Here is a 26,103-nt window from a genome sequence, read left to right as displayed (position 1 = left end):
CTCCAGTTGTTTATTGTCTCGACCTGTCTCCTACACCTTGCATTAGGCAATTGTATTGGAAGAAGAATGGATTGTGAGGTTTCAGGCCCATGTTATTTTGACAGCGGAGCAGTGTGAATAACATTTTGAGTTTCCCTGACTTCCTGAGTAGGCAGATGTAATAGTATTTACTGGAGATCCAGGAGAGAGTATCTGCTCTGTGGTCTAACGGTCCTCTTTAGGTAAACCTAATAAAAAGAATTTGAAATCAAATCCACCGCTTTTAGCACTGGCTAATCGAAAAAGTCCTAACTAGATATAGAGACTCAGTAATCGTGTAGGCCAGTGGCCAGAGAGTGCAGCAAATAAAGTTAGATTCAAAAATGGAAGGCCTTTGTGAGGTCTGGATCATGCCCAAGTGAAAGAGAAGATGATTTGAGACCATTAACATAGATTCATTTTTAAGACAGGTGCATTTATTGCTACTCATTCTGATATTAATGTATATGTGGAAATACACAGCAATTAATCGCACCTTCGTGAATTATAACAGCAGAAAATAATTAATACCTACTTGAAATGTAATGCATTATTGTGTTCATTGTATAGATACGTGCTGATTTCTGGGTTGGAAGTAGTTTGTCCTTCCTCTCGGATCACCTCCATAACACAGCCATCCTCCAAATATGGTAGAATCACTTGATTTAAGAAATTTACACTTGCTGGAGATCATGTCATTTTTGTATTTTCGTAGTATTATATATTATACGCATATACTAAGGAGCACACTGTGTGTGGCTCTTTTAAATACTTGATTGCAATTGGTCAGTCGTGCCGTTCAGGGGTCAGATATTTCCTAATTATTAATTATTTAATTTAGCTTTAATAGTAAGCATATGACAATAACATGTGAAAGTTCAATGTGTGCACCAGCTGGCTTCAGGAATAGTAACTAATAATATACAGTCACACATTAATATTTTTTTATATTTCCATATCATTTAAATTTACATTAAAGGGGACCTATTATGCTCCTTTTTACAAGATGTAAAATAAGTCTCTGATGTCCCCAGAGTGTGTATGTGAAGTTTTAGCTCGAAATACCCCACAGATAATTTTTTATACCTTGTTATATTTGCCACTTTTAGGGTATGAGCCAAAACACGCTGATTTTGAGTATGTTGCTTTAAATGCAAATGAGCTGTTGCTCATGGAGAAGAGGGCGGAGCTTCAAGAGCTCAAGCTTGGCATTAGCAGCGCTAGCCTTTGCAAATAAACATTTCGCTATTAATACAAGCCTGTTGTCTTTACAGAAAACGTACTCTGTTGTCATCTGATTGTACTGTGCATAATAAATTTGCGTTTGTGAATTACACAAACAGGGAGCACGACGGGTTAAAAATAACAACATAGCTGGTCTCATGGTGCATGGCATGCTATCACAAACTTTATAAGACCCACTCGTGATTATGAGCTCAATAAACGCAAGCGATCGACTCACATTGCTTTCAAATGCAACTTTTAACTACCACATTCCTATTCACGATCATTCATGAGCAGCACGAGTGAAAACAGACAGAGACAATGGTAGCTTTAGCATCATTAGCCTTACAGAGTGCCAAGAAGCTCTTTCAGAAAGGCACTTTACTTTGTCTGGAGCAGACATTCGCGCACAAAGTGTTGGTATTGATCCCTACACATATTGGGGACTTTTTTACGGGACATTTCCTTAGACAATGAAGCTTAACCACAGTGTCCTCAGCGGCTCAGATGGAGGGAGTCTATGGAGACTCCTATGTTCGTTAGTGCATCCCGAAACACAACACTTGAAATGTCTCTTTGGCGCTGACATTGTATATATCTCCAGCAGCTACAGCAAGTAATCAGTAATGGCGGAGGCAGACCACAGCTTCTCACTCAAGGCTGTGTCACAAATGGGCTGGACTTGTTCAATCTGAAACGGCTTGTTCTGAGACTGTTTATGATTTTTTTAGATTATAAAAAAAATGAGTGGGTGCATTTTTAGCATTATAGGCTGGTTGTTTTCACACACTGCGGCCACGCAACTGTGTTTAAACACCTTATGAAAGTGATTTTTGCATAATTGGTCCCCTTTAAGACAGCATTACCACCTAATATAAAAGCAACAGTTAACTACATCTTAGAATAATCCTTACAGGAACTGTTTCCTGTGATCTTTGAAAATTAAATATATTCTCTCACCTGATAAGTTATTTAACTGTAACTTGAACTTGTCATTGGAAAAAAGACCCTATTTGTCTGCAGTCCTGTAACAGAATCCGACAATGACTTCATTTTTAAGCCTTGCTCTGCTATTTAAAGCATTATCTGTCACTGCCCAGCACTGAACGAGATTTTTCAGCCAAGCAGGTCTTGGCTTAGTGACGTAAATAAACAGAGAATTTATCATTTGAGTCCTTTTTGGGTCATGTTCAAAATGTAACAATACCTGAACGCTGCATTCTACACGAGTAATGGATTACATGATTGAAGCGGCTTTGGATAAAAAGTATCTGCTAAAAGGCAACTAATGGCATTAGGCCGGTGTAATAGGACGAAGTAATTTTGGCACTGTACGTGGGCTTTTACAGTGCAAACTACATTGCTGATAGCTCAAATAAACCAGAACCTTTAGGCTGGCTTGCCAGTTTGCTGAGATTTATTCATAGTCAATATACAAGCACTTTCACTCAAGTCATTCAAATAATGAAGTCATGTTTAATGTATGAATTGATCTCTTTCTGTTGTATTAGAGGTACATCAAAGCAGTGATAAAAAGCATTATGGATCATCAGAACCTGAATGCAGAGTTCTTACATCAAGCTTGATTCTTGCCAAGCGTAAGCTGATATACATTCACACATGCTTTGATGTTGAATGTGACATAACATGCAATCTTTTGTAGCTGATCTGGAAACAGTTGAGATTTTTCTGCTGTGATTATCAAGAGTAAAACGTAAGAACGGGGAACTGGCGTCAGATCAGGTTAAAAGGGCAGCCGAGTCCCGGAGCGCAATAGACCCCCTGCGATGAAACCTAGGCAAGTTTCTGGGTGCTGCTGTCAGGGGAAGTAGATGTGTGCGGTTAAAAGAACATCAGGCTGACAGGGACTCCCCCCAACATGCCTTGCTGCCCATCAGTGAATGTCTACTCGGATCACACAGGGCCGTAAGCAGAGCGCAGCTGAATGGCAGACAGACAGCTGCTTTATAGTGTGGATTCAAGTCAAGAACCAGCTGTTGCTTGCTGCATGTCTTCTATGATATCTATGATAAGCCTCATGAATTTTGTAACTATTGATACTTTCATTGGAATTTAATAGCATTTTATTCATGATTATCACCATTGCCAGCCACCTTAGTAAAAAAGTAATGTACAGTATTTAAAATACATTTATTTCATACTTAGTATAGATATAAAAATGATAATTAAAATTTATTTTGGTCTACAACTTGTGCACAATGCACATTTCTTATCATTATGTATTATCATAATGTACAAACCTGTATTGTATGAATACTGTATATCTTGTATGTAATGTTATATAATGAATAACTAATTCCATATAGATGTCAATTGGCCAGTAAATCCCAGCTTTGGTTTTATGTGAGACCAAGCAAAATACCCAATACCCAACCAAATGTTCCGGCCACCCAACTCTTCCCAGCACCGCCACTGTCCTCAGCGCAGAGCGCCCCCGCGCTTCCAGAGCGCCCCCGCGAATCCGCGCTTCAAGAGCGCCCTCCTGTGTCTGCTCCTCACAGCTGCTCCCCAGCTCTCCAACGTCTCTGCTGGGGCCGTCCAGCTCTCCTGCGTCTCCGCTGGTCCCGTCCAGCTCTCCTACGTCTCCGCTGGTCCCGTCCAGCTCTCCTACGTCTCCGCTGGGGCCGTCCAGCTCTCCAGCGTTTCCGCTGGTCCCGTCCAGCTCTCCTGCGTCTCCGCTGGTCCCGTCCAGCTCTCCTGCGTCTCCGCTGGTGCCGTCCAGCTCTCCTGCGTCTCCGCTGGTCCCGTCCAGCTCAGCCCTTCAAGAGCATCCCCAAGTGTCCGCGCTTCAAGAGCGCCCCAATTGTCCGCGCTTCAAGAGCGCCCCCAATTGTCCACGCTTCAAGAGCGCCCCCAAGTGTCCGCGCTTTAAGAGCGCCCCCAAGTGTCCGCGCTTTAAGAGCGCCCCCAAGTTTCCGCGCTTCCAGAGCGCCCCCAAGTGTCCGCGCTTCCAGAGCGCCCCCAAGTGTCCGCGCCTCCAGAGCGCCCCCAAGTGTCCGCGCCTCCAGAGCGCCCCCAAGTGTCCGCGCTTCCAGAGCGCCCCCAAGTGTCCACGCCTCCAGAGCGCCCCCAAGTGTCCGTGCCTCCAGAGCGCCCCCAAGTGTCCGCGCTTCCAGAGCGCCCCCAAGTGTCCGCGCCTCCAAGTGTCCGCGCCTCCAGAGCGCCCGACAGAGTCCGCGCTGCAAGAGCGCCCCACAAAGCCAGCTCCCAGGGGGGAGCTTCCCCAAGAAAATTTTGGGGGGGGCTAATAGGGTCACGGCCTGTGTGGCCGGACCAAGGGCCAAGTCCACAGAACCCCTCGGGCGGCCCGAAAGAGTAAGGCCGTGGCCTCCGGAGTCCCCGGAGCCGCCATGGCCTCCCGAGTCCCCGGATCCGCCATGGCCTCCCGAGTCCCCTGACCCGCCATGGCCTCCCGAGTCCCCTGACCTGCCATGGCCTCCCGAGTCCCCGGACCCGCCATGGCCTCCCGTGTCTCCTGTCCGGCCATGGCTCCCGGAACGGGTACCGACCTGGAGGCCGGTAGCCCTGATCCCTGGACGCCTCCAGAGCGCCCACCCCCACTCCCCATTGGATGGTGAATGGCTTGAGGACACGCCTTCCGGAGGGGGGCGTCATGTCAGTCTGTGTCTCATGTTTCCCCGCCTCTCGTGTCCATATTTGGCCTTCCTGTTCCTGTCCTCGTTCCCTGTTCATTAGTTGATTAGTCCCTAGCCCTGTGTTTAATTGCCCCGCACCTGTTTCTGTTCTTCCTTGTTGATTTCCCAGTGTTCTTAAGCCCTGTGTCTCCCTGTCTCCCATGTCCTGTATTGTTCAGCTCCACGTTCCGTGTGTTTGGAAATTCAATAAAACTCCGTATTGGATATCTCCGTGTCTCCTCGCTCCTTGCTCCGGTGAAACGTGACCATTAGCAGTCGTGAGTCATTAGCATTACTGCTCTCACATAAAACATCATAACTCCTGAAGTCCTATATCCTCCTGCTGCTTTAAGCCCTTCTTAGCACACTTACGCATACAGAGGCTGCTGGTAACTCCATGTGTTCAAAAGAGCACAACCCTTTCATCTGCTTTTTGTGCATTGCCCGACAGGTTCTTGACTTAAACTTAAAAAGAAAGACTTATCCTTTTTGTTAATGTTTTTAGTAAAATGTTTTTACTTTTAATTTGAACTTCTATTGTCTTCTACACATGTAAGTGACAGAGAAATTTAATTTATTATACATATTGTTAAGGTTTTCAATAATTACTTGGGTTTATTCATAAACATTTAACTTTTTCCTTGTAACACTGTGAAGCGATCACTACTGTCCATTCACAACGGCTACTTTTGACCTCTTTAAACATAATTGCTTTTACTTAAGAGACACACTGTAACTTTAAACTCCATAGTCTCTACCCAGACAGATGATGTCACTCACTACAACCTCATCATCTACAGAGAGAAACTGACACTCGATTACACCAAAATACACTGGATGTGAAGCTTGAGAAGATATTTCACTGGAACTTTGCTGTCATATATTTATGTTGTATTTCTTTATCTCAATTGACTTTAAACATTTATTAGATTTCCATTTATTTGATTTTAAATGTAAAATCCTGACAGAGGTATTATAAGACTAGTCAGATAGATGAGTAAAAAAACTAAACAAAACAAAAACATAATATTAATAAATAATACTTAAGAATTATCAAATAAATTATTCTTAAAACGGTTCTTTGTAACACCACGAAGGCTCTATATAGCACTTTCTTCTTTATGGAATCTTTTAAAAAAATAGAATCTGTTCTGTAACCTGGTACTGTTTTGAACCATTTCTCTTAAGAGTGTATATATTATAAAAACACATTTTTATTAAATGTAATATTAATTAACTAAAGTGGGTAAAAAAAAATTTTATTCTTGGGATCGAGAGTAGGACAGCGTGTTAGATCTTCATCAGCTAAATGAGAAGCAGCTTGGCATTACTGGAAAAAGCTATTTCCTGATAAACTTCTTTTGTTTTAGAAAGGTAAGTGTTGTCAGAGAGTCACCACAGTCATCGCAGTCTCCACTAACGACACTCACCAGATCACAATCCCCTGATTTCTGATCGCCGCCACCTGTCAGCACTGATCAGCAGCACTATATCCCTGCACTCCTCCCGTTCACTCACTGTCTGCGCTCAAACATTCTATGTTGACTAATCTGAGCCACTTACCTTTTGTCTACCTTCCAGTTGCTTCTGTGTTCCTATCCCCGTTCTCCATCGCTCCTGTGCTCCACCGTCTCCACGCTCCGCTGTTATTTTCAATAAACCTGTTGTTTGTATTGCACTTACCCCTGTGTCCCGTGTCTATCTGGTGACAAATTTGTAGTGTACAGTAGAATAGACATAACTGTGGTTTATTATTGTGTATTTCAGAATTGTTGACATAAGCGACATGCTATTTCTCTTTGACTGTTGCCAGCTGTCGGTTTCTGTGATATCAGGTTAGTTCACTCACTTGGAAATTATATGTGTTGTCTTTACACAGTGTGTTGTCATTTATAATTCTACACCATGCTGATGTAATTCATTGCCATCATTCTGAAGAAATCAGTAAGTTGTAATACTGTAAAAAGCCTGTGAACCTCTTAAATATTGTCCTTTTTGAAACGTCAGGAGCTGTGGTGCAGTGCACACATCCAGGACAAAAACTACTGGTTTATATGGACCCAGATTCATATCTGACCTGGGTCGTGGCTCTCTTGCCCCCTTTCTCACCCCAACTTTCCACTTTTAAAATAAAGGCATTTTGCCTATATAACATCATGATGTGTCATTCTTAGGCAGAAGGGGTTTATTATGAGAGATATGCAAGAGAAATGAGTTATGATATGTATGATAGCTCTTCTCTGCCAATTGCATTTGTCAATGCAGACAATGCAATTATGTTTTAAATTGGAGACTGTGTAGGCCCCCTGGAGAAGGAAATACACACTACTGGCAGAAAATGTCAGCCAGTTAGAATCATGTGATCTGTGGTCTGTCAAGTGAGGTGTGTGCCGTTTCAACAGAATAATGTCTCCATTCAGATCTGCACATTAAAGTGAAGTGAAGTGACATTCAGCCAAGTATGGTAATCCATACTCGGAATTTGTGCTCTGCATTTAACCCATCCAACGTGCACATACACAGCAGTGAACACACACCGTGAACACACACCCGGAGCAGTGGGTAGCCATTTATGCTGTTCGCCCGGGGAGCAGTTGGGGGTTCGGTGCCTTGCTCAAGGGCACCTCAGTCGTGGTATTGAGGGTGGAGAGAGCGCTGGACATTCACTCCCTCCACCTACAATCCCTGCCGGCCCGAGACTTGAACCTGCAACCTTTGGATTACGAGCCCGACTCTCTAGCCATTAGGCCACGACTTCCCCAGTTAAAGGGGCCCCATTAAAGGGGCTCCTAATAAAGCTTCACTGAACAAACCTGAAATAAGTTTAATGATACTGCATCAAAGCATCTATGTGATAAATGTTATGACTAAAATCTTGGTCACACTTTACATTAAGTGGCCTTTACTATGTACAAAAAATAAGTGCAATGTACTTATTGTGGCCACATTGTATTGAAAAACTTTTGCTGCTACTTGGGTAAGGTTAGGGACAGGTTTGGTGGTATGGGTAGGTTTAAGGATGGGTCAACAGTGTAATTATAAATGTAATTACATATAGGTATTTTAAATATATAAGTACAATGTAAAAACATGAATGTACACTAAGTACATTGTACCAAATGATTCATTTAAATGTAAGTGCACTGTAGTTAAGGCCACCTATTATAAAGTGGGACCAAAATCTGAAAGTGGGAAAGTTACAAAATACAAGTCCAGTGAAGAAGTCATTTTGTCTGAATCAGGAGAGAAATATGCACAGATCATGCAATGTTTACAAGCAACCAGTCCAAAACAGTTCTACACAAACATGTGGGTGGATTCTAATGTGAGAGGACAACAGGGGATGGACTTTTTCACTGGACGAGACATTATTATGGAAGATTGACTGTATTTTGGCCAGAAGCAATTTTTTAAAGTTAAAAAGCTTGATGTATTGGTTTATTACAAAAATGCAGCTTTCACAACACTTTAATTGATGGACTGGAGTGGTGTGGATTACTTGAGGATTATTGTGGTGTTTTTATTGGCTGTTTGGTCTCTCATTCTGACGGCACCCATTCACTGCAGAGGATCCACTGGTGAGCAAGTGATGTAATGCTAAATTTCTCCACATCTGTACCAAAGAAACAAACCCATCAACATCTTGGATGGCCTGGCTGCTGAGGGTGAGTAAATTGTCAGCAAATTAGCATTTACATTAATGGAGCGCTGCGCATCACAATCTTTTGTGAAGAGATGTTCATTAATTTATTAATGATTGTTTAATTTTTCATGAACTTTCATGATCAAGTCATGGGCACTGGGCTGAACTAGATTTGCATGGTGGTGGATTCGTCTGGCCTCCTGTCCACCTGAATCGACCGTATCTCCTCTCGCCAGCTCAATCTGCATGACAGCTTTTTCCTTTAGGTCTGCCCTCACCTGTCCGATCATCATCACGGTGTCATCCAACCTTTCTGATATACAGTATCAGCCTGTGGGAATACAGCAGCATGATATTCCTTCTTGCTTTTTCTGGAATCTTTCAGTGTTTTGTCATGGGAAGTAATCTCGGTTTTATCTTTCATTTTTTATCTTTCTACATAATTGGGTGCTATACTTCATATTTTTAATGCTAATTTTCCATCTAGATTTTGTGATTACTGTAATAGCTGGTGCTATTTTGCGGCATGCAAGACATGCCCTGCGTCCCAATGAGCATACTATCCACCCTATCTGCCCTAAATAGTATTGAAAATTACTAATCTCACATAGAATTTTGGATGGATAGTATGCACAGTGGGACGTAAGCATGCTGTGTTGCATCTGCTCTCCTGTTGGTGTTTTAAAGTCGCCACCTAGTGGACACTGCCATGTATTACAAGTTATTTTTTTCTTTGTGCTAAACCTCTTTCATTTGAATTCCTCTAAAATAAATCATAGTTTTTGGTTTGGATGTTTTGTACTCTATGAAATACCTCTTTTGCAGGATCAAATAATGCCATCTGTGACACGTCCCTAAGTAAACTATATGCAAAAATAGAATTATGGTAACATAAACTGTTTATTATTTTAAGAACAACAACAGCACACTAGTGAAATAAAATGCTATTCATTTTAAACTAAAAGATTAAAATGCATATGTTCTTCAGATCAGTAAAAATGTTCAGTCTAAAATGTTCAGTAATCAAAATGATGTACTATTATATATGATTAGTTACTACTACAATCTGTGGCAGTAATGATTCACACTTTTCATCTCTTCACCTCAGCTGTGCACCTTAACTGATATGCTGATTTTTTTTTTCATTACAAGATTATTAAAGTGTTAATTAGAATATCGACTCTTCATCCCTATAGTGGGGGAGATACTGTCAGTTTTGTAAAATGTCTGTTTAATCTTGTGTGCACAATTAACACTGAGATATTTGTTAGCCTATACTATACATCATATACAGTAGAAACTGTGAGAAGGTTATCTGTTTACTGCTGTTAAAATGGTTTCCATCTCAGACCATGTTATGCAATGAAGCAAAGTTGAAAACAATTTTTTTGGGGGGGGGGGGGGTTCCCTCAAAAAGCCCACACAATCAGCATAAGTGCTGTCATGCACAAGAACCTTGAATTAATTAATTACAGCTTCAATGACTCAGTGTTTGAATGATGACCAATAGCAGGCCTGTTGGTATCAAGTGGCTGTTTTGTTTGTTTTTTCTACTGCAGGCAAGGCTATTACCAAGGCAAGACCCAGAATATACATAATCAGATACTGTTTGCTCATTTTAGGTTCCTATCTTACTAACCAGCCCTTTGCACTATGGAGAGTCATTCAGCATGACCTTTCCTACTAAAACTATAGCTAAATGCATTCACCATGAACCCCTGACTACAATATAAAATATTCTATATATTTTAGAACATGCTGTAAATGTGGTTAATTTGTCCTATATATGTTTTTAAATTCATGACTGAGAGAACAACCTTTTATATCATCTTTAGTGGAGTCGGCTGTTTCTTTACTATTTAAAACCATCATTTAAAAGCAACTGGATGTATGTTTTACCTTGAAACATCAGTTTGAATAACATTCAGATGTTACACTGACTTCCAATAAAGCAAATGGCTTCTGTTTTTTTCCCGCGCTCCCTATCAAATGTCTAAGCGGGTACGAAAATCCAGTAGCCCCTCGCTGCAGAACAAAGATTCTGGGGGCGGGGTTGGATCCACATATGGGGGGTGGAGATTGGTAGGTTTAGGGGTGGAGATGGGTAGGTTTAGGGGTGGGGATGGGTGGGTTTAGGGTCCACATCTAGGGGGTGGAGATTGGTAGGTTTAGGGGTAGAGATGGGTAGGTTTAGGGGTGGGGATGGGTGGGTTTAGGGTCCACATCTAGGGGGTGGAGATTGGTAGGTTTAGGGGTAGAGATGGGTAGGTTTAGGGGTGGGGATGGGTGGGTTTAGGGTCCACATCTAGGGGGTGGAGATTGGTAGGTTTAGGGGTAGAGATGGGCAGGTTTAGGGGTGGAGATGGGTGGGTTTAGGGTCCACATCTAGGGGGTGGAGATTGGTAGGTTTAGGGGTAGAGATGGGCAGGTTTAGGGGTGGAGATGGGTGGGTTTAGGGTCCACATCTAGGGGGTGGAGATTGGTAGGTTTAGGGGTGGAGATGGATAGGTTTAGGAGTGGGGATGGGTGGGTTTAGGGTCCACATCTAGGGGGTGGAGATTGGTAGGTTTAGGGGTTGGGATGGGTGGGTTTAGGGTCCACATCTAGGGGGTACAGTCTCTATACATTTGTAATCAAAAGTCCAGAGTTCTCAATTAAGCACCAAAATTTGCATGAAGCTCTTTTGAATCAAGTTCTTATAATAAAAAGTTAAACTGTTTGTACACCATCATCTCATTTTTTTTTACCCTGCACCGTATGTAAAATTTAATTATACTAAAGTCTTACTTCAACAATGAGGTGGCATTTCCCCCGAGAGATGATGAAGATCACAGTTTCCTCAGACTTTACTGGGCCCTGCATTGTTGCTTAGCAACACATGTAGCTCCTGAAGGTTTGGTCCTGTAAGCTTGTTCCAAATTTTTCTCTGACCTGTTTCTCAATTAAATCTCATTCCAAAGTGGGAACACGGAACTCTCTTTGTGCAGCAAGAGAGAGAAAGAAAAAAACAGACTTTTCTTTTCATTTCATGTGAAGAAACCCTAGGTTTCAACGGGGATGTAAATTCTAAACTCTTTTCTTCCTTGCATCAGAAATGTAGCGTGATACAATTGTCAGTATGTCAATAGGAACCTCTCTATCTCTATCTAGGCAGCACCAGAAAATGTTTGGAAGCTACATGAACAAATTATCAATTTCATCTATTTACAGTGTACAGAAGATATTGATATCTCTATTCTAATAAAAAAAAAATACTAACACTAGCTTTTCTAATCTTTTTGTATTCTAGCTATTTGTTTTCTTTTTAAAATTTATTATACAATTAACAAAAGCAAAAAACACCACTAACACTAGCTTACTCTATTCTTTTTCTATTCTCTGTTTTCTTTTTATTTATTATATAATAAAAAAAAATTAAAAAACCTTGCTACGTGTACTGCGTCAAGCTAACTTGCATATCATTGCTCTTTTGTTGATTTTGATTGGATAAAAGCGTCTGCTAAATAACTAAATGTAAATGTAATGTAAGATGCTATAGCTGGGTTTAGATGTGTTGATAACTTTTGTCATTTTCCGAATTTCCACCTCACATAGGCTACCTTTTCCAAAACGCCGTTCTATGAAGACATCCACAAACATGAAATCCTGAGTCTCTGATTGGCTAAAAATGACGTTGGATTGACTTTGGATTTCTGAAGACACCCATTTCAGTGATATCTTTCAGTTACTAAGGACAACTCTAATGGCTTGTGTCAATGAGGCAGCAGGTGCAGTCTGCTAATCACATGACCTGTCAGGCAAAGGCTGTTCAAGCTTTTCTATGAGCAGCATGAGATCAAAATTTGTTTGTTTAGCCCCTGATGGCAGATGTTATAATTACATGGTTAAGTGGGCAAAAAGCAGTTTTCTCTATTGACAGCCATTCAAAAGTATCTGTGTATTCAGACTATTTTGGCATATAGCATAAATTATTAGGCGACTTTATGGCACTCTGTGTGCTTTTGTGGGATGTTATTGTGTTGATACTCTTTGCTGAGTCTTTCTCATATAGGATGCATTTGCAAGTTTGGTTTAAATTGATTATAGGTACATATTCACTTAATCCAATGCTTTTCTTGTTCTCTGTGTTGTCCAGTATCCCGTCAGTGTTTTATGAGAGAGAGAATCCGGGTCATCGGGTGAGTGACTAGTTTGAATCTTTTAGTTAATCGCAAATTGATTCTGCTTTATTAACGAGTTAGTTCACCCAAAAAATTTAAATTCTTTCATTAATTACTCACCCTCGTGTTGTTTCAAACCCGTAAGACTTTCGTTCATCTTCGGAACACAAATTAAGATATTTTTGATGAAATTATTAAAGCTATTATTTAGTTGCAGATCCCTTGCACACAATCACAACAGTGAGTCTGTGACCCATAGACATCACCAGACTCTTGGTCTCATCCTTTGAAATACTTGTCCCAGCCTTTAATGCAGCCAATTCCAATTGTTGCTTGTTTTGGGGAGTTTCTGCTTTTACTCTCCTCTCCAGCTGGTGAAATTCATGTTCAATCAGATTTAAATCTGGAGATTGACTTGGGCAATATAACACTTTCCATTTCTTTGCCCTTATAAATTCCTTGACTGAACTGGCAGGGTGTTTTGGGTCATTGTCCTGATGCAATATGAAGCACTTCCCAATTCTTGAATATTGGTAGGTAAGATGGTTTTGTACCCTTCCAAATTCATTCTGCTACTGTTATCATTCATTAAGTCATCAGTAAAATTGAGAGGGCCTGTTCCAGAGACAGCCATGCATGCCCATGCCATGACACCACCTCCACCATGCTTTACAGATGAGGCTGTATGCTTGGGATCATTTGCAGTTCCCTTTTTTCTCCACGTTTTTGCTTTCCCATCACTTAGATAAAGGTTCATCTTTGTCTCATCGGTCCATAAACACAGTTCCAAAACTCTTCTGGCTCACCTTTGTGCTTTTTTGCAAACTCTAATCTTGCCTTTCTATTTTTGGTGCTGGTCAGAGGTTTGTATCTTGCTGTGTAGCATCTGTAATTCTGTGTTAAAGTCTCCTGAGGACAGTAGATTGTCAGAGCATCACCCAGCTTTCTAGAAGTTGCTGGTGATTTTACAGACACGTCTTTTAGGGTTCATTTTCGCAGCTTTTATGATTTGTCTGTCATCAACTACTGTTGTTTTCTCAGCCGATCAGGTCGTTGTTGGTCGCTGGTGGTTTCCAAACTCTTGATTTCTCCATGCCCTTTGTTTTTGCTAGAGCTCTAATTGACTTCCTCTTTTCTTTTAGCATCCAAATTGCTTTCTTTTCTCTCAAAGTCAGCTCCCTCATCTTCATCCTGGTTTGTGTGCGTCATCATCGAATGCAAGATTCAGAATACAGAAGTAATGGATATAACTGATACGACACATTCCCTGCTTTTAATATCTGAAGAATTAATGCAACAGGACACAGCTGATCACTTAGAAAGACCTGAGAGGCAACTGCTCCAATACTTATGCTCACATCAGATAGAGGGATGAAACTCTAAAAGTGCTGAACTTCTTAGCTGGTAAAACATCTGTGTGTTGAATCACCCAATAATAAAATGTGACATTCTGTAGTTTTGTCTCATATTCATCTTTTAATCATATTTGTAAATGTCTTGACTCCACAGCCAACAGAGCAATTTTGTCTTTACTGCTCCAATACTTATGGAGGACAATGTACTAGTAACTTAGTTACTGTAATAATATTACTTTTTGCAGTAATTAGTATAAACTAGTATAATAAGATTGCAGTAATAATATTACAGTTACCATCCATAAAACAGCACTTTCGATGCTTCAACTCTGCTGATTTAAAATCCAACAATCAAATAATTCCCAGATTTATTTTCATAATTTTCATGACTCGCACATGCATGTGATGTCCCGAGTGCAGCAGGCAAGCCTAGAATATGGAAAAGCTTACATTCAGAAGATAGAAATATTGCATTATATTGATTTTGTCAGGAAAAAAGATGATCTGAACACTGTTGTGTAAGTCGTGGCTTTACTTTACTCTGGCATTACATCCCTCTGATCAGCATGTGATTCATTATATTACTATAATTAAAAATCATTTTGGAAAATTAAACAGTTTCTTACAAACTTATGTGATTTGATAAAATACATAATGAAATATAATGGTATATGGGTAACGGAGAGATTACAATTAGCTTCAAGCTACACGTGACAATTAATACAACACTTCTTGAATGCCACTATCAATCAATATATAACTTCTGACAGCAATCAAGTGTGGATTTTGGTCAAATGGTGAGGCAGAACTATGTTGTTAATAACATTTTAAAGTAATTTTATGTGGAAGATACACAGTTAGCCTACTACTTCTGTGGGGCATGAAGAAAAAGTGATGTAACAAGTAATGCAACTAATTACTGTTGCCAGAAAGTAATAAGTAAAGTAACAATATTACTTTTGAAAGGAGTAACTAGTAATGAGTAATATATTACAGTCTTTGAGTAGGCTAACTAGCCCAACACTGGTAGTCAGTTACCAAAACAGTCACACGAGGAGTTTGCCATCTCCACGTCTCTAGGAACCTCTCTGGCAGGTCACGTGATCTCGCAGTAGCATGGAACGCTTTTAAACAGCTTTGGCTTCATCCAGTCGAGTGTTGAGCGTCGGTGGAGAACACCACAATCATGGCAACCACAACAGCAGGTGCGACAAAATTCTGCTTTCATTTTTCAAAGCACTTCTAAACCACACTATCACACGTTTGACTTTTACTTGTTCATGTTTAAAAAAATAATTTTCTATATTTCTTTCTTTCCTAGAAGCTGAAACCCGTCAAAGACTGCTCCGAAACGTGAAGAAGGAGGTAAGTGATAGTAAAAACAAATAAAGCCAAGTGAACAGAGGCTGAAACGCCCTTTAAAATGTGACTCATGATTCAGACATGTCTACAAAATGTGTGGTGTTAAGTTAACCAAACACTGGAGCTAATAATATACGTGAAAGAAAGCTGCCAGAGCAAAATCAACATTTGTAATGCTGTTAAATTGTTGATATAGTTATTGAATTGTGGTAAAATCATAGGTAGCTGTGCGATTTCAGTCAACAGTATATCATGAATAATTTATTATTTATCTATTTTTTTCTGAATATGCTACATCTGTTTGTCTTTTTCTCCATCAAGCATCTGTCACTGACTTAAAGCCAGCTTTATCACATTATTTCTTTCCAAAGCATATTCATGTCTGTATTAATAAAAGAGTGAGCTATTTATTCAAATGTGATGTTGGTAAAGTCAGATTGGCAGGTTTCTGTTATATTATGATATTGAAATATGGATTCAGACGTATTTAATATACAGCAAACATTGAAATGTATTGAAAATGTCATCCACATCTACGGTTAATGATCCATAAGCACTTTCTATATGTTACAATAGCATCCCTCAGACTGCATTGTGACTTCGAGTCCTTAAAATACCTGTGTTTGTTCATAGATTTTCTTCTTGTTGAAATGTAAAATACAGCTTAAGGCTCATTGCATCTATTGATTTATTTGTGGTATTGATTTAAGGCCAGTCCTATCTCTTTTGGCAGCACAGAATGCATTGTGTGGTCTTTGACTTTCAGTCATTTCATTTGATTAATAGGTTTCAATAAGCCTTTCGGGTTAAGCAAGGAGCGCTCTTCTGTGTGTTTAAGTGATTGCTCAGTGGATGAGGTTTTGTATGAATTTGGGTGCTAATTTGTATGATTTCCTCACAGCAGGCATGTAGTATCCGCACTTGCCCTATACTGATTATGATTTATGGTTCATTATTATATGAGTTGTGATTGCAGTCGCTGATATCCTTATCTGTGCCGTGTGGCAGCGATTGATCCAGACATGAGTGCATACAGTGGGTTTTCTAGTGGTACTGTGGTATATTACTGTTTTTAAATGTAAAACTCACAGCTTTGTGCCGACTGATCAATGCACCACCTTTTATGGACTCCGTCATGTTGCAGTCATGTGGTGCAATGTATAAATAATGAGAAATGATAAAAACGCAATAAAAAAAGTTGCATTTACAAGAATGAAGACAGGGTAAGATGCCTCCCAGGGAAAGATGACGGCACAAAATATCATCTCAACACGTTTAGTAAATGATTACGCTATTTTTAATTTAGTCATTTCCTGTCAATATTTGTGAGATTTAGTCAGTCTAAACAATTTTGAGTTTAATTGATCTAGTTTTGTGTGACACTGTATTGTGTTTAAAAATTTGTGAACGCACTAATGTTTTTAGATTTGTGGAGCAAAAATTATAGTTTTTATTTTTAAGTATTAATATAAAATTAGACCCTTGGGGGTAAGATGACCCCCCCCCCATTCCCCCCCCCCCCCCCCCCCCCCCCCCCGACTTGACACAAAATGCCTTAAGTGGCATGTTGTTACTAGTGTTATTATTTTTTAAATGTACTGCTTATTGTAATTAATGGGGTTATTATTCACTATTTACATGAATATTTAAGAACATCTCCACTTTTCATTAAAACATAAACAGTAATTGAATGGAATTTATTTAATTTGCATTCATAGGCCCGGTTTCACAGACAGGGTTTAGACTAAGCCAGGATTAGGCCATAGTTCAATTAGGACATTTAAGTAATTTTTATTAACATGCCTTAGAAAAAAAACATTACTGGTGTGCATCTTGAGACAATACAAAGGCACTGATATATTTTAAGATCAGCCAGTGCAAGTTTATTTCTGTTGAAACAGCTCAGAATTACATTTTAGTCTGGGACTAGTTTTAAGCCTTGTCTGTGAAACCAGGGGTTAGTGTTCCAATTATGACACATCTTCAATTAAAATATGGGCAGTTAAATATGCAAATATTCATATGCCTACATATAAGTCATAGAATAAATGTACCTTTCCGATGAATCTCTTGGCATTCTGCTTTGTTTGTCATCAGTTATTCAATTATTCTACTAAATTGTCTAAATACAATTTAAATTGAAGAATTGATTAAGTATTTTACAATAATGATACTTTTAAATTATATACATATTAATAAGAATTAAATTGTGTCTCAGAACATCCCAGGAGATGCATAAGAAATGATATTTCTGTGCTATGATGACTGAAACAGCTAGCCAAGAAGAGTGGAGGCAGGTTAACTCTCACCCTGCGCTGTATGGTGCTCGTAATGACAACGTATTCTTGATCCACGCTGTGTTTATAGCATAATTGCCTGGAACCTGGAGTCATTTGGCATTTGCAGTGCATATTTACCCTTTTGCAGCTGTTAACTAAAATTATGAAAGATTATTATTACAGATATTACATTGCTGATACAATGAGCACCGGCAACGCAACAAAAAGGCTCATTCTGTGTCTGTCACTATCAGTCTGTGATCTCTCTTTCCCACACCTGTATTGACACAAGGAGAGGATCATGCGCAGAAAGCCTCTCCACACTCTACCCAGCAGCCCACCATTTGTTTACATTTCCCTCTCAGCTTCCTTTAACGCAGCTAGTTTAATCCATAGTCCTTAAAGAACCTCTTGCTTTATTTTAAAGTGTGGATTTTTCCTTATTTTTGAGCAAAATTGCTATGGAATTAGTTGTTAACAGAAACATCATTAAATTGCTTAGTTTGACTTAAACTATACAGTAGTAAAGACTAGAGTTTGTGATAAATCTTGAGAAGTCATGATAGGTCACACGTTTTAAATTTTCTGGACTAAGGAAAATATGATGAATGACTGGTTCTGCAGTAAGGATTTCTTTCTCTTTGTCACTGTTTTACGCAGCACTGAAATCCTACACCCAGTCAACATTTGTTTTTGTGCTTAATTAGCATAGATTAAACAATAGAGTCAAATACCATTTCATAACTAATTCAAGAGATATCAACCATTTCGAAGATGGTTGAATAAATGGTGCCTTTTAAAGGGGTCACAAAAGATTCAGCGTTAATTAAATTGTGAAATGTGTTGTTTGAAGTACCCTCCACAGGCAGCATCTTAGTCAAACATATAGTAGTAAAGAAAATCAAATCCTCCTCCTTTTTTCCCCTTGATTTTACATTTCTAAAGGAAAAAACCATCTGTTAGAGTCAGTGAGCCAATTAATCACCATGTCCTGGGTGCAGAGACCAGTCTGTGAATGTGTTACAAAACAACTCTGCAAGATGTTGTTTCAGTGTGTGCAAGAAACACTTAAACCTCATGCCAAATAGCAGCAAACCTCAGCGCAAAAGCTTGTTGAACAGTCAAGCCACTGAGACTCATCTAAATCTAATGGGTTTGTATGCGACTAAACAGAAGACACATTACACTGATATGACTGAGAAGAATTATTAAAAAATATGCTGTGGACTGTTTGTATGAAATCGTTCAGCTCTTAACACCAACTCCAGTTCAGTCATACTTTGGTTAGCCAGGTGTTTCAAATGCATAAATTGATTCTATTATTTTATTTTTATAATTTTTTTAAAGAAACATTATATATAATCTAACTATTTCAACCTTAGACTCAGATCTTTATTAATTATGGCTTATATAATAATGGACAGGTGAAAATGGCATACATGTGGATCGTACATAGGTGAAGTAAATTCAGGTTGTGATCATGATTGTGTCTCACTGATGAGTCATATGTCTGCAGACATCTGTGCTCAGTGATACCCAGTCCACTGTACAGTCATTGCTTTTGAGATCATTTCAGGATGATATATTATGCTAAAAATGGTAATTATATTATATATATTATCATTATATTATATTATAGTATATTATCATCAGAAAAAAACATTAAAGCCATAATGTATGAAAAATACCTTTTGCTTCTCCTATTGAGTTTACATAAAAATGGCAATAATAACATAGCCCTGTTTATGGATCATTGTTTTTTTTTCTTTCTTTAGAACAGAGGGGGCAATAGAGGAAGTTTCAGACCTGTAATTTTTGTTCTGGGGTCTCGCTTATTTACCACACCTGATTCAGATCATCAGCTTGTTGGGAGAGAGGCCTATTAACCCATTTAATCCCACCGGTCACAATAGTGACCGTAAAAAAAGGTTTTCATTTATAAAGCTCTAAAAACCTTACTGACTGATGTTTTAGTGCACTTCCTGCAAATATGGAAAAAATAAAGGGTCTCAATTAAATATGTGCAGTTTCACATAATTAGTGCAAATTGTCACATGACCAGAGCAGTTTATTTCCTGTTTGCACCTTGAGAAGGTGATGACTGCATCAAAGCTCCAAAACAAAAGGCTGGTAAAGTATGTTAACATAAAGATATGACAAAGATGTTTGGTACACGTGATCTTTAGGGTGTCTAGTATTAATATATGCATTTGCATATATTTAGTTTTGTTGAGTGTGGTCATAGAATGAGTAAACATGTTGACGGTCACAATAGTGATAGCAGTGAACTTAGGTATACAATATAAATCCAATTGCAGTTTCTAGTGAAAATGACAATAATATGTTGCAATGACAAAATATTGCATTAAATTAAAAATTCAAATGTTACAAAAAATTTACAATAATGATGTTGTAATACTCGTAGAGTTAATATAAAAATTTTGAAATGCGTTGATGGTTGAATTTTTTTGTTTTTTTGAATCTCAGTGTTCCTATCAATGTTGCATAAGGTTTTTTTATGCATAATAATAACCCTAGAATGTGATCAAAGAGTTTAAAATAGCTGGGCTAAGATATTTAAAAAAAAATTATGACTGCAGAAATATGTTATTTCAGTACACACATTGTCCCACCGAACATAAAACACACTTTTCCCAAAAAAATAATTATTGATTATTTCAAAGAGTTACTTATGACGCATCATTTGGATATTTTCATGTCTGGGAAAAATTTGGGATTAAACGGGTAAACTGAGCTCAGTGTTTCAGATAAGAAAGACATTATGGTATTTATGTTACCTTCAATACCACGACTTGAGGTGAGACCTTGAGCAAGGCATGGAACCCCCAACTACTCCCCGGCTCCGCAGCATTGGCTGTCCACTGCTCCGGGTGTGTGTTCACGGTGTGTGTTCACTGCTGTGTGTGTGCACTTGGATGGGTTAAATGCAGAGCACAAATTCCGAGTATGGGTCACCATACTTGGCCACATGTCACTTCACACACATCACACATACAAGATGTTCAGTGCTGTGGGTCCCATGTGCTTTTTTGCAAAACAAACCCACAGAGATAATATCTGGCTGAGTTGAATGCATTTGTAAGAAGAAAGAGACCACAGAGTGCTGTAAGAGACATGATGCTCACACATCTGCATAGGAAATAGGGTTGCCTCAGACAACACAGTTATAGAGTTTTTGCAGTCATTATGCAAATATATTTGGCTGCAGAATGTCACAAATGAGCAATAAGAGCCATATAAAAGGCATTACATGGGCCTAGCTGTTTTTAATGAAGAACATAAAAGAATAAATCCGCAGTACTGACACTCCTTTTAGTCCAGCTTCAAGATACAGGCTATATGACATTTCATGCATGCATGTATGGAAATGTGTTTTCCTAAGAAATGTGAAACCTGTACCTGAGCCATATGGACCGGGGGACTGATTTAGATCCACACCACCCACGGAGCATCTCTAATGGTGTGAAACTATATATATTTTATATATTCCAAGCAAATGCAGACTCTTCCTTGTGCATTTATTTTGTCACTTATTTGTGTATGAACATAAATAATTAATTTGAAGCAGTCTTGACGTATGCATTTTGCCATGTACACAAATCATTTGCATGCTTAATATGATTTAATAAAGCAGCATTTAGCAGTATTGTTTAGGCCTATTTAAAATGTTCACAGCATGCTTCCAGAGGGTTGTGGTGTTACAGCATGCAGACCTAGATACCACATGATAATGAATATAATATGAATAAAAAAGTAGGCTATAATTAAAGTGGTAAAAATATACTGCATAAAAAATGGAATAGAAACTAAATGGAAAAGGAAATGCGTCTTTAAACAAACGTGTTAAACTGTGCATTTAAGTATACTGTGCCCTGAAGGTTAGATCAATAATGTGTCGTCTTGCATTGTATTAAAGGTGCAAATATGAACTCTTTTCGACAAGTTGATTACAGCATTTTGACTGATTATATCTGTATTGTTGGGTACTGGCGTCAGGCATGATGCTTGCCAGTGTATTTGGGACTCTTTCTAGATCAGGCTGAGGTAAAAGTAGCTGTTTGTAGCAGTAATTATGGGCATGTTATAAGTCTAAAAGATGCCCTGGGTTGTAAATAGCAAATCATGTTAAAGACCCCCTGTGATTGAAATCTAATTTTTAACATTGTTTACATGTTTGTCTGTGGTTATTAATATGCTTAAAGACAAACCATGTGCAAACTCATATTATCTCCACTGATCATGGGCTTATATTTACAGCATGTTTTTGCAGTGTTGAGCAATGTAGCCAATCACAGACATATCTGATGACTTCATGAACGCAATGACCAATCAGAAGTGTTTACGTGTTCAAGACAGAATCTACTAACCACTCAGAGCACCGGAGATTTGTTCAGTGTTGGGTTCTGCAAGTTTCTGAATCCTCTCATTATAACAAATTAAGTGTAGACGCAATGCAAATCAGAGATTAATTGCGTAGCATAGGGCTTCATTGATTATAATGGAACTTCGTGCAAATTCGATGAACTATGAGTGACCGCTTTTTAGTGATTATAAGGGGAGCTTTCTGCTTTCTACGCTATAATTCATTCAGAATGGTAAGTCATTTTAATGCATTTAGTTTTTTTTTTTTTTTGCATGGATAAACTTTAATATTAAAGAAGACCATATGAGAGTTGTGTGGATTTGCTGTGGGCTTGTGACAGCTCTGAAGTACATTTGGGGCTGTAATTGCTTTCATTGTGTGAATTTGCTTGTTCTTTCTGAGTAGTGTAATAATCCACTCAACCTCTTAGCCTTTCAGTTCGTACGTTCGCTCTCTCAGCGCGATGAAGCGTGGTAATATGTGGCAAACCATTTTTGTGCTGGTGGCATGAATCGTGGCAAATGCCATTCCCATTCACAGCCGGAATTGTTCATCGGTTCTGCTCCGAGTTGAAGCAACAGTTCAATGTGGTGCCAACACATTTGGGAAGTAACTTGGCAACCCAAGCTGTGAGACTTTCCATGCCATCTCCATGGAAACCTTTGTCATGTTGCTGAGACATCAAGGACAGCCGAGCTCCAAATAGACCCCTACAGTCTCTCTCTCTTTCTCACACACACACACACACACACACACACACACACACACAGAGCTGGACAGAGTCTCTATCAATGCACACTACAGTTTAAATGAGGCTAATCAATAAGGGTTTAGACACCATTAGTAAACATTTTAAGATGGATTTATTTGCTTTTATCACATCAGTGATGCTTAATTCAGACCTGGTAATGCACTCTCATTGATGATGAATGTTGTTTTTTTGTTTGTTTTCATGTGGCATTTCTTGATATTCTTACACTATTAGGTGCATCCCAATGTTTGTGTACTGATGCGATATTCATTGTCTTTTTTTAAAGTGTAAATATTGTGATCACTTCAAATACCTGTATGATGCACTCATTTAACCGATAAAAGAAAAGTTTTTGATTTTGTGCGCTCGACTGTTGAAGCTATAATCAATGTTCCCTCTATTTTTTTTTTTCTTGCAGAGCAAAACTTTTCTCTATTGGGTGGACATTTCGCGCACCTGAGCAAAAGCATTCTTTATACCCAGTACAGCGCGCACACAAAACATTGTGTAACTTTTAACTTTAATGTGCCATTTATATTTGATTTGACCCTTGATGTAACTAAATGATCTACATTTTAGGTTTACCTGAGAAAACATTTTTTTACAGCATAATACACTGCCATTCAAAAGTTTGGGATCAGTAAAGTTTTTTTTAAAGAAGTTTCTAATGCTCATCAAGGTAATTATGTACAGCAGATGGGACAGGGGCTATCAAACTCTGATGATGAATGACAACTATCTAATGTATGAATTTTATGAGGTTATTTTAAGTACATAATGCATTTAATAAGTGCATAGGGCGTCGTTTAGGACTCAACTACACTCAAAAATTATAATTACAGTACTGTTTAAAAAATTTTTTTTTAAATAAATGAATACCTTTACTTCATATGAATGCTGTAAATTGATTAAAAATCACAGTAAAGACTTTTATAGTGCTATAGATTTCCATTTCAAATAACTGCTGTTCATTTGAACTTTTTATTCATTAAAGAATCCTAAACTGTATCCTGGTTTCCACAAAAATATTAAGCAGCACAACTGTTTTCAACTTTAATAATAATAATAATAAATATTACTTGAACACCAAATCAGCATATTAGAAGGATTTCTGAAGGATCAAATATCATTGAAGACTGGAGTAATGATGCTGAAAATTCAGCTTTGTCATTTTAGGAATAAATTGCATAAAAAAATAGTATTTTTATATTATAATAATATTTCACAAAATTACTGCTTTTACTGTGTTTTTGGTCATATAAATGCCTTGGTGAGCAAAGAGACTATAAATATAAATCGATTTAGAAATTTTATAAACTGATGAAGAAAAAAATAAATCAGATATCAGAAAAAAACGAAATTATTGTTTGGTGCATCCCTACTCTCTGGACCCTTGTTACAACCTCTTTAACAGTGATGACTATGTTAAAAAATTATGTTTTTATGACTGAGACACTATTTTTGATGAATTACATTTGACCGGTGCCTGATCTGTTTAAAAATGTCAGTATCAGTGCAGAAATTGAATTTGTGCATACCTATCCACCTTTTTCTTCAACAATGACTTCTGGTTCTTTAGCCGCTATAGGTAAATAACGAGGACAATAACAATGTGCTGTAAAGAGTAAAACTGTCTGCACTTCAAACCAGTGTGTTCATAATTAATATAAGACACACCTATTTTCAATATCAAGCAGCAAAAGGTTTTGTACTGCTAAAAATAGCTGGATGCGGATGAGACCGGAAGCTAGACCCGTAGAATTTTTACGGCAAGAAAAAGGTGGATAATAGAGAGCTCTTTATATCTGTGCGTTGAGTCAGCCACGAAGTAAGAGCTTTCATGAACTTATATCCTCTTAAAGATGCACTCGAGGGTTCATCAGCAAGGCCACCTGAAATGCTGTCCTTCAGTTCAACTCATCAGTTCATGGGTTTTTCCTCATTCTAGTGTATGCAGACTCCAGTTGACGGTATTGATTGAATATGCATGAAACATGACCTTATAGTATCAGTATCATTCAGGTCCATAGCACTTAGCAAGAACCACTAATGATAATAACGACCAAGTAGGTCCCTTAGGCATAGGTTTAAGTGTCTTACTGTAAAAGCTAGTGCAAGGGACACTGCAAAGATAAAACAGCCTTTACAAACTGAATTTTGTACATTGGTAGTATCATAAAACTCGTCTCTGTTCCCAAGGATAATGGGCATGTGTTTTATGGTTGCGCTTCTGATCTGTACCTTTGTGAATCATACTGTTGTGTTCAATTGCGTGTGATTCTTTTGGTCTCTGAGCAATAGAGTTTCCTTTGCATCCTTCTTTGTCTCTCCTGAGGTTTGGATAGGTGTGATTCTGTAGTATGGAGGAGATAAGTATACGTCCGGAGTTATTTATAGCGTCAGATGAGTCATACGTGGTGTTTAAACTCTCTTGAGGTTAAGTTGATTGGAACAGAGTTGTGTTGCTATGTTAGAATTATGAATAAGATAGTGAGAGGAAATCAATACACTGGATAAAATTTCTCCACCTGTGATTTTCAAAAATGTAAGCACTTTTAAAAATCATAATCTCAAACCTCCTGTCAAACCAAGAGATTAATGTTGACTATTCTGATTAAGCAATGTATTTTTAGTTTTTTTTTTTTTTTTTTTTTTTTTTTTCATTTGAGCTGGGATTTTTAAATGCCAGATTCTTAGTAGAAACAGCCTAAAAGGCTGTGGCTTATTCTCAGGGCACACCGAATCAACAGGTTTTGCTCTGAAGAGCTTGCGTTGTCCTGCTGCATTAGTTATGGGTAAATGGAAGAGAAGGTCAGGGCGTAAGTATCTGAATCAGAGTACATCCACAGTCTAAATGCTGAAGCAGAAGGCTGTGAGCACAGTAATAGGCTTTTCACATTTGAGGTCAAACCGCCAGTGTCATTTTAACACTGTTCATGTTTTAATAATAATTAATTGTGGGTCATCAGGTTTTAAGATTTCAAACTGGACATTGAAATGTCATTTATTCCTATGATGGTGAAGCTGAATTTTCAGAAGCATATGTCATATATAGCATATATATATAGTTAATTTTGTGCTCAGGAAACATTTCTTATTATAATCAACACTGAAAACAGTTGTGCTGCTTAATATTTTTTCGAGACCATCATTTTTTTCATTATTTTTTAAAGAATAGAAAGTGAAAAAGAATGGCATTTATTTAAAATAAAAATCTTTGTAAAATAATTATACATTTCTTTAATTCTGAATGATCTGATGTGTTCTTATT

At 38.4% G+C, this 26,103-nt stretch overlaps 1 protein-coding gene across 1 annotated transcript in view; it reads left to right on the top strand.

Moving 5' to 3' along the window:
* Nucleotides 1-15,205: 15,205 nt before the first annotated feature.
* The window catches only part of LOC306869864 (small G protein signaling modulator 1-like), a 38,452-nt gene continuing 27,554 nt past the window's right edge, over nt 15,206-26,103 (top strand). Inside the window, exons 1-2 of the mRNA XM_079416791.1 lie at nt 15,206-15,261; nt 15,378-15,421. Coding sequence (XP_079272917.1) covers nt 15,243-15,261; nt 15,378-15,421 — 63 coding nt within the window. The 5' untranslated portion in view covers nt 15,206-15,242. The remainder of the gene's footprint in view (nt 15,262-15,377; nt 15,422-26,103) is intronic.

Source organism: Barbus barbus, assembly GCF_936440315.1.
Source record: "Barbus barbus genome assembly, chromosome: 5".
Classification (NCBI taxonomy): domain Eukaryota; kingdom Metazoa; phylum Chordata; class Actinopteri; order Cypriniformes; family Cyprinidae; genus Barbus; species Barbus barbus.
The sequence above is the reverse complement of the archived record's forward strand: the minus strand, read 5'-3'. Positions and strand labels throughout refer to the sequence as shown.